This window comes from Parasteatoda tepidariorum, chromosome 11 (assembly GCF_982258835.1).
Source record: "Parasteatoda tepidariorum strain Cologne lab strain chromosome 11, Ptep-v5.0, whole genome shotgun sequence".
In the NCBI taxonomy this organism is placed as follows: Eukaryota; Metazoa; Arthropoda; class Arachnida; order Araneae; family Theridiidae; genus Parasteatoda; species Parasteatoda tepidariorum.
The window spans coordinates 87,130,240-87,144,799 of record NC_141765.1 but is presented as its reverse complement, the minus strand read 5'-3'; the positions used below and the strand labels follow the sequence as shown (position 1 = coordinate 87,144,799).

The following is a 14,560-nucleotide window of genomic DNA, read 5'->3' as shown; positions in this document are numbered from 1 at the left end:
CTCACAAAATTTTTAAGTTAATTAAATTATTAGATTCTACATAAAATGCAAAAAAAAAAAAAAAAAAAAATTCAATTAATCCAAGATACAATATTCTCCCTTGCACTTCATGGGAAGCAAAATAATTTTTTCTATCGAAGAGAAAAATAATTCAATCAGTAATAATTCATTAGAGATCGATCGTTCTCTTATGAATTATAACTGAAGAAAGGGGACTCGAAACATCAAAACATATTTGATTGAAACAGATTAATTTCGATAGCAGATTTTGTTCTTCCTCGCTTAAATAACAATATGCGAGTCCTAATGTCTTTAGTTCTAACTTAGAGACTTTATTTTTGGAAGCTTAGTATATAAACTTTACATAAAATGTTTTAAAATATTTGCACTGAAAGAACCTAAGTTATCCTGCTAACTTTCATGTTCATTTGTTTATTAATGTAATGTAACCATTACTTTTAGAACACAACATAATCCTGGTAACATCAAAGTGACATTAGGAGATTACATTCTAAATTCTGATTTAGAAGGTTTACCAAGTGAAACATATGGTGTTGATGAAGTAAAAGTGCATCCAAAATTTAGATTTACACCGCAAGCCGATAGGTTTGATGTTGCAGTTCTTTTATTGGATAAAGCCGTTGGATACCGCTTCAACATGAAACCTATTTGTTTACCTGAAAAAGGAACAGATTTTTTGGGTGTTATGGGATTTGCAGCTGGTTGGGGTGCTTTAGAGCCAGGTAATTTATTTATATTTCTTTTGAAGTTTATTGTTCTTATTACATTTTTATATGGAATGTTTTCAAAAACAGTTCGGTATATTTCAATAAATCTTACGTGTGAGAATATAAAAGGAAAAAAAAATTCGTTTTCAAACATTTTTAAGGAAGGTTTCATGTTTTTAAAACAACGAAAACAACAATTATGCCATTGCTTTTATTTATAGTTTTCATACTAAAAATAATTTAACAAAAATAAATGGCTACTTTGAATTGAATTACTAAAATTTATTTATTTTTTATTTATTTTTTATTTATTTTTTGAAAAAAACAATAGTAGTACCTACCGCAATTTGTTCAGTCACATATTTTTAAGAAAATAATAAATAATTGAGAACATAAGTTAGTTTTATTTATGCGAAACAAAAATTGAATAATTCCTTATGATAATTTTGTAATTTAAATAGTATAAAATTATGATTTTCATTAGAAAAAAGTGGTAAAATTTATAAAAAGTTAAATTTCTAAGAAGTAATGTTAGATATAGCTAATGCAGATTCTGGAAGCAAAAATTTTACGTAATTGACTTATATTATGCAAATACCACATAAAAACACCACGTGTGCAAATTAAAATAGTTAAACAACAAACTATTGAAACAGTTCTTTGCTTGTAATATTGTAATATACCCTTTTTTCCTTTATCAATGTTTATTTCTTTTCTTTCATTCCGAAAATTTACAGTGATATCAGCAATTTCAGTTTATGGCTTACAAAAGGCATAAAACACAAGATTGAATCTCACGACAAATAATTACAAATGTTTGTGACTTATCTTATAGACGATATTATACATTATCTTCTTTTTAGATGTCATCTACTTTTAAAATAAGAGGGTAAGTGAGTTGTTTTTGAGAAAATTCAGGATAAATAATAATTGTAATTAAAACTTTTCAAGCGAATTTGTAAATTACGCGCAATTATAATGAGTTACGATTATAACAATATTTTTTTTTATTTACACTATAAATTTTCCCACAAAATTTTTTTATTTTTTACGTTGACAGTCCTCAGAAACTCAATATCAAGGTAAGTGCATGGTTTGTAGCTTTTTAGTTTGAAAATAAAATCTGAGTAAACAATATGTGACGTCAACACCCTCATAATTCAAGGTAAAGTATCCAGCCTTGTTTACCTAAATGACTTCAAGAAACATTTTGGAACTCGTCTTTGTAATTTTGGTCTAATAATGAAACGCACAACTACTCCATTTGTTTAAATTAATGCTAATCAAATTTCCAAATTTTTAGCTATTAAAAGGTAAGTGGTATAAATAAATGTTGCTAAATATGATGCGCATATTTTCACGCTTTCGTACTCCCTTTTGCATTGAATTGTAGGCTAATTCCTCTGAGCAAGAACTGATTATTTAACTTTTTTCATTAGATGACATTAAAGATCAGGTACTTTATTTTTAAAAACTAGTTACGGCTGCATACTATTTTGTTATACAAATCATAAAAAAAAATTATGTTATTTAAAACAACCGATTCCTCGAATTTGGAGCATCTATTTGTTGAAAGAGGAATTCTGTATTTATTTTGAGAGAGCTTTGGATTTTTTTTTCTTAATGAACTATGAGAACACTCTGATCTCTTAGTATTTTAATAATTTACAAACATGTCCAGTGAAGAAAAACTGATTTTTTTTTAAATAAAAGATTATAAAAAATAATATCACCGGTGATGCAAAAATATATAATAAAAAATTCATAATTATGAAATTATCTTTCTTTTATTTGTTTTCAGTTTCACGCAATTATATTGGTCAAAGTAAAATAGTTCTTTTTCGTTCTGAATAATGGACAAAAAAGATAACTAAGTTCTCTATGCTTGTTTTTTTGTTCTGAATAATGGACTAAAAAGATAGCTTTAAGTTCTCTATGCTTGTTTTTTTGTTCTGAATAATGGACTAAAAAGATAGCTTTAAGTTCTCTATGCTTGTTTTGTTTTTTACAACTAATTCTTTTAGGTTCTAAACTGAGACCGAAGATTTTGCAGTATGTACCAGTACCTATAATAAATAACAAAATGTGTGAAGGTTGGCACAGAAGGCGTGGAATCAACATAGTAATTCATGACGAAATGGTGTGTGCTGGTTATGAATTTGGCGGGAGAGATTCCTGTCAAGTAAGTTATCTTTTTCTATTACTAAGACTCAGCTTAAAGCTGCTGTTTAATTTAATTAAAACGATTATATTATTACAATGCATTTATTTTCAATATAAAAATTATGTTAAAATTGGCATTCAAAATTTTTCGTAACTTATATTATAAATATTTTCGTACAACTATTATCGTGATAAAATTAAATTAATTTGTCTTAACTTTGACAAAACTGACTACTTTAAAAGAAAAATAGCTAGCGATTATATTATCATTATTTTAAGGAAACAATTCTAAATAACGTCTCATTTTTCTATTTTTTAAACATTTATTGTTGAATACGACCAAACGTATCAACTTAACGAACAAGGTAAACGTAACGAGAAAGAGAAAAAAAACTTATCAATCAATGCAGTTTTTGAATTAGGCATTATTCTACAACAAGAATTTGTAAATTATACTGTGCTTATAAAAATATATATCCATCAACTCTTTCCTGTAATAAGATAATTACCACAGAAGAGTTTCTTAAAAAATTAACTTTTTTGATTGATCATTTGATATTTTCGGTAATTTGTTTACGTGCACCAAAATAAATTTCTCTTTTATTAGTTTATGTCATGTTATATACATACATACTTATATATGTACATACTTATGCATATATATATACACCGAAGAGCCATTACATTATGACCACTCTGCTAATAACATGTAGGACCACCTTTAGCCCTCAGAACTACTATCACCCGCCGTGGCATTGATTCCACAAGGTGCTGATAGGTAGTCTGAGGTATCTGGTACCAAGCGCTCACCAACTGGTCCTGCAATTCCCTCACATTGCGAGGGGGTAGCGTGGCAGCACGAATTTGGTTTTCAGGGTAGGACTACAAATGCTATATTGGATTAAGGTCAGGTGAATTTGGAGGCTAAGACATGACTTAAAAGTCACTGAAATGTTCCTCGACGATTCGACCCTTAAGACATGGTGCATTATCCTGTTAGTAAACACCATCCCCCGCAGGAAAAACTGTTGCCATGAATGGATGAACCTGGTCTGCAACTATGTTCAAGTAGCTTACAGACGTCAGGGATTGTTCTATGAGGATTATGGGTCCTAATGTGCCCCATGAAAGCATTGTTCCTGGGCGAGAAACCATGAAAATCTGGGCGAGCCCATTGTTATAGATGGAGAGTGGTCATAATGTAATGGCTCTTCGGTATATATATATATATATATATATATATATATATATATATATATATATATATATATATATATATATATATATATATATATATAGTGTGAAATGAAAATTTTCTAATATAATTTCGAAACAAATTTTTCTCACCAATAATTTATTGAAATTTCAGGGAGATTCTGGTGGCCCACTCATGATAAATCAGTTTGGTATTTGGTATTTGGTTGGCATTGTATCAGCTGGTTATTCCTGTGCCAAGCAGTTTCAACCTGGTATTTATCATAGGGTTAGCAGCACATCTGACTGGATCTCTACAAATTTATATTGAGCAACTCAACTCATGATCTCATTTTTCATTAATTATTTGAACAAAGAACTGAAATAACTCATATAACTGGTTTTATTGCGGGCAATAAATTCAGTTAATGTTGTAACATATCAAAACATGTTCAAATGTGATTGATTCTGTGTTTATAATGATAATTTAAGTTATAAAAGTCCCGTGACCTCTGAATGTGTTAAATGTTTACTACAAACGTAAAAGATCAAAATATGTGATTTGATAAGCATAGCACTCAGTCAACATGTAATTGTCATGATTGTTGAACAACGTATATTGTTGCCTTGCCATTAAACATATATATTTTAAAAAAATTTCGCTCATTTACTTCTTGCATTTTAGAACAACTCACACAAAAAGAATTTTAAGTAAATATATATAAACAATAATTTCTTAAGTATTCTTTTCCTTAGGATATAAAACAGAAACCTCGTAATAAGCTGGCTTAAATCTGAAAATACAATAAAAATAATTTTTGATATCTGAAAATACAATAAAAATAATTTTTGATATATTTTAGTTGCTCTTATTCTGCATCTTTAATTGTGATTTCAAATAACAAATTTATAATCCCATGTTTTCATTCCCTCTGTAATTTCCAGTTTTTCTTTTAAATATTAAACGTATTCATATCTGTGGCTAAAAATTTAATAACTATTCAATTAGATAATTAATATTATTCAATAAATATTAATAATATATATAAAAATCATGGAATTAAAATGTTGTGTTTAAAATTTGACCTTCTATTAAATATAAACTTTGAATTCCAATCTAATATACTATTACCTTGTACGAATCTAGTTTTCGCTACAATACAAGATAGCAAACAAATCATATGTGGTCCTTCACTTCAGTATAAACGTGCCTTAAAAACGTATCCAGCGCCCTAAAAACGTATCTCCATTTATACTTTGATTTTATATTCTGTAATCTAGCAACTTAGTTACGAAAATAATTTTTATACAAATCCTGTTTTTAAATCATGTTTCCAAGTCGTTCAAAAGTACATGACATCTGATCTCCCTTCTTCCATCTCTTTTTGCCGTAAAAAACGTTATTTTTAAAAAGTTAAGAAACCTCAAAATTTTAGAACGGAAGGCAAAATGTCAAAAACGCAATAATAAAAATTAAACTATGTCAGATTCTTACTTTTGAGAGAATATGAATAGACAGGAAGTATTCTTAATGAAGATACGACAAGTATTCTTACTTCTGAAAGTTAAAGGGCGCCAATAAAAACGGACCACCGTGAATAACGTTTGATCAGGTTCTAGAACTCAATCTTAATGTCTTAAGTAAGTGACCTCAAATATGCTAACTAATATGTGCAGATGATATTTTAAACTACAAAATCAGACACAAAAGCATACTTTCTCTGAAAAAACATACTTTTTTTTCGACAGATTCGGATTTCTGACCTCCAAAATATAGAGGTAGCCGCAATCTGCGAAATGTCGTCTCAATAGTTTGATCATGAAAGCGTTCTAAAGTTTGGATCCCCTAATGTTAATTTTACTTTTTGCGTATTTCGCTATATCTCGAAAACTTTCAATACGAATTGAAAAATGTTTGCACTTAACTACAAATTTCGCTTATCCAAAGATAAGTCCATGGAAAAATTACAAATCAAGTTTTTTTCAATCATTATTAAATAAAATAATAAAAAATAATACATTTTCACTAAAAATTATTTTTTGCCTGGAATTATCTTTGGATAAACGAATTTTATAATTGAGTGCAAGAAATTTTCAGTTCACTTTGGAAGTTTTCGAGATATAGTGAAGTACACAAAATGCAAAATTAACATTAAAGGGTCCAAGCTTGAGGGAGCTTTCCTAAGCAAACTAACGGGACTATATTTCCCCATTAGCTACCCCCTATAGTTTAGGGATCAGAAATCCGAATCTTTCAAAAAAAAAAAGGTATGTTTATCCAGAGAGGTACGTTTTTGTGTCTTATTTCGTAACTTAAAATATCGTCTGTATTCATTAATTATTATAATTGAGGTCGCCCCTTCAAGCCATTAAGATCGAGACCCAGAAAGTGAAGATCTGATCATTAGATCAAAAGTTATTTGGGGTGATCTATTTTGTTTTTTGGCACACTGTACATGAATATAAGGAAGGTGTTCTTCCTTTTAAGAAACATGTGAAGATGCGAGAAGCATTCATACTTTTGGAAGATGTACGAAAATACGAGAAGTATTCTTAATTTTCTACTCGCTAAAAATATACTGAATATAAATGAATAATTATTTGCAAAAACATGAACAGATATTTTCTTCATGTTTCGAAAAGTTACTTTCAAGTATAATTTAAAACAAATAAATAAAAAGTACATCATGAGCCAAACGCTTGATATATGCTGACATTGATAAAATCTAAAATAGAATATTAAAAAACAATTTATGTTAAACGTATTAAACTTAAGCATTAAAACTTTAACTCATTTACCTTCAATGCATCGTAGTAAAACTTAAAGACATTATTTTGTATTAGCCTGCATCTGGTTGCTGAACGGCAAAGAAATTGAAAAAAAGCAGTGAAAGTTCCAGCGAAAAAAAAATTTATACATATCGTTTTTAAATTTTTCTGCAATATCTGGAATTGTTGTAGAAGTAATAAATATTGCAGCGAAAATAATTGTAATAATCTGTTATGTGGAAAATTTCTAGTTATTTGGTAATAAATTCTGGTTATTTGGTAATAAATTCTGGTAATTTGGTAATAAATTCTGGTAATTTGGTTTCTGATAATAAAAGAGTCAAGTGTACGGCTACAGATATGAACAAGTAGAAATATTCCTTTTAAGATGTCGATTTAAAAAAAAAAGAGTGTAAGAAACAAAATGATTTTTTTAAAGAATGAAAACTCGCTTGATCACTTGAGCATACTAATAAAATTCGTGTTTTCAGCTAGTGTCAATTTGGATTCCATTACTATATGATTGGGCAAGTTATTTTTATTCACTATTAGCTTTAAAAAAATTTTTTGAAATCCGAAAAGAAGGGAGCATCCTTAAAAATTTAGGTATAAGATATTTTGAAAAGTATTTGAGAAGGTATATTAAAAAAAAAGAAAAATTGTTGAAGTAAAAGCTTTGCGTTAAACAAATTATAAGCGTAATAAAATGAAAAAAAAAGCTAAGGCTTACATTTTGTATGAGATTAAATTTTTAAAATCACAGAGCCTTTATTTATTAGAAATTTGTAAAAATTAAAATTTAATTCGAGTCTGTTCATGGGTATGGGTTTAAATAAGTAACACCAAATATTCATAAGAATTGTTTGATGCATTATTATTTTATTGATCAACAATTTCAAATTGAACATAAGTTTTTCTTAAATAAGTACCAATATTTTATATTTCAAGGAATGGCGGGTGTTTATAGTATATTTATTTAACATCAGACAATATTGAACATTAGACAATATTGAACATTACACATAAAAAATACTTCATGAAGTATATTTTACAACAATATAAAAAAGGAAAGTAATCAACATGGTTTATAAATAGTCAACTTAGGAAAATAAATAATCACACTAATCAGATCTCGTTTGTAAAGACTGAGATCAATGTCTGTGCATCGCAAAGCTATGTGCGTATTACATTTCTTTGATAATAAAAGCTTCATTGGTTTCGAAATTCTTTAAAGTTTGTTTAAATATTCTGCAAAAATTTTAAAATCAAATTATTTCAAGAAAATGTTTGTAAATAAATAAATCAATTTGATTGTCTCGCCAAACTGATTGTTAGTATAATATAGGGTGATTGAACACGACCACTGCGTTTTTGTAATTTACTGATTTGGCAACCATATATTGGCGAGCTCTGCAAGTTTGTCGCCAAATCAATAAACTATGATAAAACAGCTGAATATGAGTCAATTTGAATATAATGTGCAATAACAATTCTTAATAAAACATAAAATTGCGATAATTTGGATAAATAAAATTTCCGGCTCGTATACACATGAATTGTCAGTTCATCAAAGGGAAGCAACTCTAGTGGCGTATAGTGACGTTTCTGGCCATTGGTTGCTATGCAACCTTAATTCGCCTACATATCATATTTCCCCTCAAAGATTGCAACAACTGTTCGTAATCACCCTGTATATGGCTTTTATGCTTTCAGATATGAAATGATAAGAGCAGCACCTCTTAACTTCGACGCTACTAAAGTTCACTTTTGCTTCGTTCTGCAAAATTCACTTTTGCATATTTTCACAAAATTCACTTTCACTTTAGTTCACACATACTTTACCAAAGTACTCGAAAGGAATGTATTTTTACAACTTTTGTCTTTAAGTAGATTAAGAGTCTTTCTTTGGAAAGATATACGTAGCTAGAGTCATAAATAGTTTTTTAAGTTTAGCACGCATCTTTTCTTTGCAAAGCCATCTTTTGTGCGCATTAGACAAGATAATCTTTAGTTTCTGGAAGCCTAGTGACACAGAGGGCTCCTGAAATTAAAACCGTACTTGAAATAACAATTGGAATGATTTTTGAAGCTTCGACAGTACTTCCAAATGTTAAATTGCTGAGTATTGCAGTTATACGGCTAATGGCTGAGAAGATTCCATAACTTGTCGTCCTGAAAATAAAATATTGTTCGAGTTTTGTCAAGTTAATTAAATATAACATTATTAAAGTATACACATCTGAGCAGAAATTAAGAATTTAATGCATACAACAAAATTTCATAATAATTTTTAAATATATAATTCATAAAAAGGAGTATAATCCATAAATGAATTTGTAAAAAAATTACTGATTGCGATTGAGAAAAATATTTTTTTTTGGTTTGAAACATTAACTGGGACATCTAAGTTAAGTGTTCATAAAACCATCGTTTATTAAATTTAACGCTAAAGATACGTTATGAATGATAATCAAAAAAACAACCACAACGGAAAAATACATAAAAAAGGGGTTTAGGTCTTAAAAAATTAAGCTTACATTACATTGATAAACTTATGTAGATAGATGGGGTATCATAAGATAGTCGGTTAGAAGGGAATAATGAAATTTCATATAGGTCATATATCCTATAAAGGAATATTTTATTATACTCATTATATGGAGGAATATAAGGAGTAACTCACTCATAATATGGAGGAATATTGTAAGCGCAAGTAGGGCCATGCCAGAAACATGATCATATGTTGAGATGAATTGGTATCTTGGCGAATTTGAGTTACGTCACCCGCATCAACGCCATATATCGACTGTCTTATTACTACGTTTCTTATCTATCGAGAATAAAAAACACATGAAAACAAAAATAATTGGTTTTTCTCCAGGTTTTTTAATTGACACCAATTTGTTGTGTATCAATCATGAACGATTGTGTATCTGGGCATGACAATGTGCCTCTGTGTGATTTTTGAGTCTTTCAGTGTATTTTTATAACAAAAAAATATTTATCAAACAAATTTAGAAAGTAAACCTTATGTTGGCAGGATAAGCTTCAGTCGATATAACATCAATTGCATTCCAACCAAATACAGACAGAAATGTGAAAACTGCTTCAAATGCTATGAGCGCTTCCTTTCTCGTTGCTAGCCACAAAAATGGAACACTGCAACCAGACAACAACAAAGATACACCTAAAAAAAATTTAAAATTAAAAAAATTAAACAGTTTATAGCAGACTAAAGAAATAAATTCTGATATATATTGTATGTACACGGAAAACAAAATTCTGGTAAAATTACCAAACTGTATGGTAATGAAATTTTTGAGAGAAAAAACATTATTATGGTTAATGAAAACAGATATGGTATTTAAACCATATATTTGGTAATTTTTCCATTCGTATAGTAACGGTTTAAAAGAAATTCTGGTTTTCAAGTTTACTTATAATATTTTTATTTTTTAAAAGTGTCGTATTATGAAAACAAATGTCTCTGTGAATTTTTTACTTTTGAATAAAATGAAATGCAATATGTAAAATAACATTTAATGCTGAAAATCAATAATTCTATTGAAAGTTTCGATAGTGGGAGATTTAAATAAAAATAGAAAAGTAATTATTCAGATGATCAGAGAATAATAAAAAATTAATTCGCATTAGTAACTAAGATTTTACTTCTTAGAAAATATAAATAAATTTCTATAGAGTAATTTTCAGAGATAATATTTTCTTCTTCTTCTTCTTCTCCTCATTGGCACGACAGCCCAGGATGGACCTTGGCCTTCTCAACAAGCCTATGCCAAGACATTCTTCCCTTAGCCAAGGTTCTCCAGTTTATTATCTTTAAAACTTGTAGATTCTTTTCAAGGCAGTCTAAAAATCTTCGGTTTGGTCGTCCTCTTTTTCTTGTACCTGTTGGCCTGGCACAGAAAACTTTTTTGGTTGTCCTGCTATCTTCCATTCCAATAATGAGGCCTGCCCACTTAATCCTTTGATTTTGATAAATTTAATGGCATCTGGTTCTTTATATGCTTTGTAAAGTTCCGTGTTTGATCTTCTAAACCAGGTACCGTTTTTACTTATTCCACCAAAAATGCTTCGCAGTATTTTTCTCTCAAATCTAGCTATCATATTTTCATCTCCATGGGTCATTGTCCTGGTCTCACATGCGTATGTAAGCTCTGATCGTATAAGACATTTATGGAGTAACACTTTTGTTTTTCTTTTTATTAGGCTTGACTTAAGATATTTTCTTAGACCATAAAAACACTTATTGGCCATCGTGATTCTCGTGTGTATTTCTTGTGTAGTGTCGTTTTGGCAGAGTTTCAAAAATTGAATTAAAATTTTTAGAGAATTTAAGTTGCGATATTAATAATATTTATAATTAAAAAATTTAAAAATTCATTCATACCTAATGTTTTAACTCTACCAATCCTATCTAAAATGAAAGACGATATCAGGGCTCCCGGCAAGATAGCGAGTTGAGCAAATAGATTTTCATAGAAAAGTTCTGAGAGTTTAAAGTTGATGTCAAAATCTAACTCACATCCACCTAAAAATATAATAATAATAATTTGAAGGATAATATAATATCCTAATTCTACACGTATATTAATAATACTTTGAATATGTGGCGAGTTCGGAAATAACTGCCCTTCATTGTATATGGTTTTAGAATCATTGTCAAAAAATACACACTTTTGAGTTCCCAAATTAATATTTAAAGGAAAAAATAAATAAATAAAGATTTATCAAAATTTAAGGAAACAATATTGAGATTAGTCAGTCAAAAGTTATCGAAGCATATTTGAAGTCATCAAAACCAGTGAGGACAAAGAAAGCAACCACTTTTACTATTCAATTCGACTCAGTTTTGATTTTGTCATTGTGATAAATCTTCATTATGAAATATCTCTATGAACACTCATAAAATCTTCAACGTTTTTGTTTTTTTAACTTACAATCAAAAATGAATATATATATATATATATATATATATATATATATATATATATATATATATATATATATATATATATATATATATATATATATATATATATATATATATGTGTGTGTGCATATATAACCTGTCTAATGATGGGTCTTCACTAAATCTTCACTTTCTAGAACTCAATCTTAATGGCTGGAGGGGGTGACTTCAAATATTCTAATTAATTAGAGCAGATTATATTTTAAGTTACGAAATCTGACACAAAAACATACTTTCTGTGCATAAATATATTCCTCTTTTTCATCTGATTCAAATTTCTGACCCCCAAAATATAGGGGTTGGTGGATTCTGGAAAATATGGTCCCTGTAGTTCGGTCAGGAGAGTGGCTCAAAGTTTGAACCCCTTAGTGTTCTTTTTTTTTTCGTATTTCACCATATCTCGAGAACTTTTTAAGCGAATTGAAAAAATTTTGCACACAACTATAAATATCGTTATATATATATCGTTATATGCTAATATCGTTTATCCAAAGATAATTTCATGCAATATATAACATTTAGCAAATATTTTTTTATTATTATTTAAATTTATAGAAGTTGAAAAGCTTTTGAATTGTAAGCATAAAACATTTTATATAATTTTAAGCGATGCAATTTTACGTGGTGAAATTTGAATGAAATCGGTCGAATTGTTCCTGAGAGATTGAATTTTAAAAATTCGGCTTCTTTAAAATTCGATTTTAGGGAACTATTCGACCAATTTAGTTGAAATTTTGTATTTTGCCATTTAAAAACTTTATTTTTTTTAAATGATGCAAAAAGTTTTATCCCTTACAATTCAAAATTTTTTCAACTATTATTAATAAAATTACAAGTAAAAAAATTTTTTCTTACGAGGAACTATCTTCAGAGAAACGAATTTTATAGTTGTGAGCAAAAATTTTTCAATTCGCTTACAAATTTCTCGAAATATGAAAAACTACTCCGAAAATAAAATTAACATTATGAGTTCCAATACTTTGGACAGTTCTCCTGACCAAACTATGAGGACCACATTTTCCAGATTTCAGCTTCCCCCTATATTTTGGGGGTCAAAAATCCAAATCCGTCAACAAAAAAATAGATATGTTTAGACAGAGAACGTACGTTTTTGTATCTGATTCCATAACTTTAAATATAATCTGCACTAATTAATTAACATATTTGAGGTCACCCCTTTGAATGATTAAGATTAAATATTAGAAAGAGATGATCCAATCATTAGATCAAAATATATTTAGAGTGGTCTATTTCTTATTTTGTGACCTGCACAAGGAAAATCATAAGTCATTTAATAATTTAACTGAAGGTGGTTTCTTATAGAAGTTGCAGCTCTTTTCTCCGCCTTTTAGTTTAATTCGATTCGATTCTTTATTTTAATTCTTTTGACCCTGCTTTCATGGTGATGATGATCTCTAAAATGAGTTTTAAATACTTCCCTTTAAAAAGTGTTCTAAAAATACTTTGAATCCTCTAATTGAAAACTTTCCCTATTACTGTCCATAGTATTTTAAAAAATCTTCATTATCATATTTACGCAAATCAAACTAATTAAAATTAATTAAACTAAATGAAGACATTTAAATAATTCTAAGCAATAAAACTATCATTTAGTGATTTTAAACTAATCACTATGATTGATTTACGTACCTTTCGTATTGAAAAAGTATGATGAGACCAGAGTACAGAATTGAAACTTGTACTTGAAGAGATCAGTGTCAAAAAACTCTGTTTGATAGAAATCGCAAAACTTAAAGTATGTTTTGCTCGTCCTAATATTACTGAATGTGCAGTTTATGAACGAACAATTATGAAAGGAACAATGATTAATAAGAGTTTGTATGAACCGGACATTGACGAACGTTAGATTTGAGAAATGCACATTTTCGATGGTATTGTTAAAACTAATATCCTCGATCACTAAATTGGTTTGTTTGAGACTTCTTGAATCGAAATTAGCATCTTCGATGACTTTTGTATACTCATGAAGCCATATCGATATGCCATAAAATCTGAAATGGAAACGAAAATTATTATTTTTTAAATTTTTATATTAATTATTTAATTATTTACAGCAATTGCGAATAAAAGATTGAAATTTATTTATTTTTAATTATGCCACATTATAGCACTTTAGTTTTAATTCCTGTTTTAGTTTAAATTATAAATGAACATTCTTCATACCCGAAAGATGCTGTAGTCCAAAGAATCAAAAGCAGAACTGTTAAATATGTGTTTGGGGAAGCAAAAACTTTCGAAATGTTGCTCCAACACTAGAAAAGCAGAAGTTAATAGAAGTATAAACTTCGATGTATATAAAAACATATATTCTACATTTATTTATAAACGAAAGTCTAATGGATTGACATTGAAACATATATTATTTTTAGCTGAAACTTTTCACAAACCAAAGTGTAAACCATTTCACAGAAGGCCTAATTATTTACCATTTCCATTGATCTCAACATTTCTCTTAATATGCCTCTGTTGGGTGGAATGTTTATATGGACGGTTGGTCGTCTTCCTGGAATTTCCATCTCTGTTAGCTGCAAACAAACATATGCTTTATAAAATTACATTTTAATTAAAACCGCGTTTAAAATCACAAGGCGTAAAAATTTTACTAAAAATTTATAAGCGTTACGGTTTCGCGATGATGCACCTTCATTAATAGGATAAAATACAAGAATGGTAAAAACAGTGATGATTAAAATCC

At 28.6% G+C, this 14,560-nt stretch overlaps 2 protein-coding genes across 3 annotated transcripts in view; one reads left to right on the top strand and one right to left on the bottom strand.

Annotated features, from left to right (window-relative positions):
- The window catches only part of LOC107438532 (venom protease), a 45,780-nt gene extending 41,038 nt beyond the window's left edge, over positions 1–4,742 (top strand). For both annotated transcript variants that reach the window (XM_016050841.4, XM_016050842.4), the window contains 3 exons: positions 463–743; positions 2,753–2,910; positions 4,261–4,742. In XM_016050841.4, the coding sequence (XP_015906327.1) occupies positions 463–743; positions 2,753–2,910; positions 4,261–4,416 (595 nt within the window). In that variant the 3' untranslated portion in view covers positions 4,417–4,742. The remainder of the gene's footprint in view (positions 1–462; positions 744–2,752; positions 2,911–4,260) is intronic.
- Positions 4,743–7,713: 2,971 nt separating this feature from the next.
- Positions 7,714–14,560, bottom strand: part of LOC107438533 (synaptic vesicle glycoprotein 2C) — a 52,743-nt gene continuing 45,896 nt past the window's right edge. The window contains exons 8-13 of the mRNA XM_016050843.4: positions 14,292–14,390; positions 14,029–14,117; positions 13,495–13,856; positions 11,263–11,403; positions 9,882–10,041; positions 7,714–9,026 (exon numbers count right to left, since the gene is read on the bottom strand). Coding sequence (XP_015906329.1) covers positions 8,846–9,026; positions 9,882–10,041; positions 11,263–11,403; positions 13,495–13,856; positions 14,029–14,117; positions 14,292–14,390 — 1,032 coding nt within the window. The 3' untranslated portion in view covers positions 7,714–8,845. The remainder of the gene's footprint in view (positions 9,027–9,881; positions 10,042–11,262; positions 11,404–13,494; positions 13,857–14,028; positions 14,118–14,291; positions 14,391–14,560) is intronic.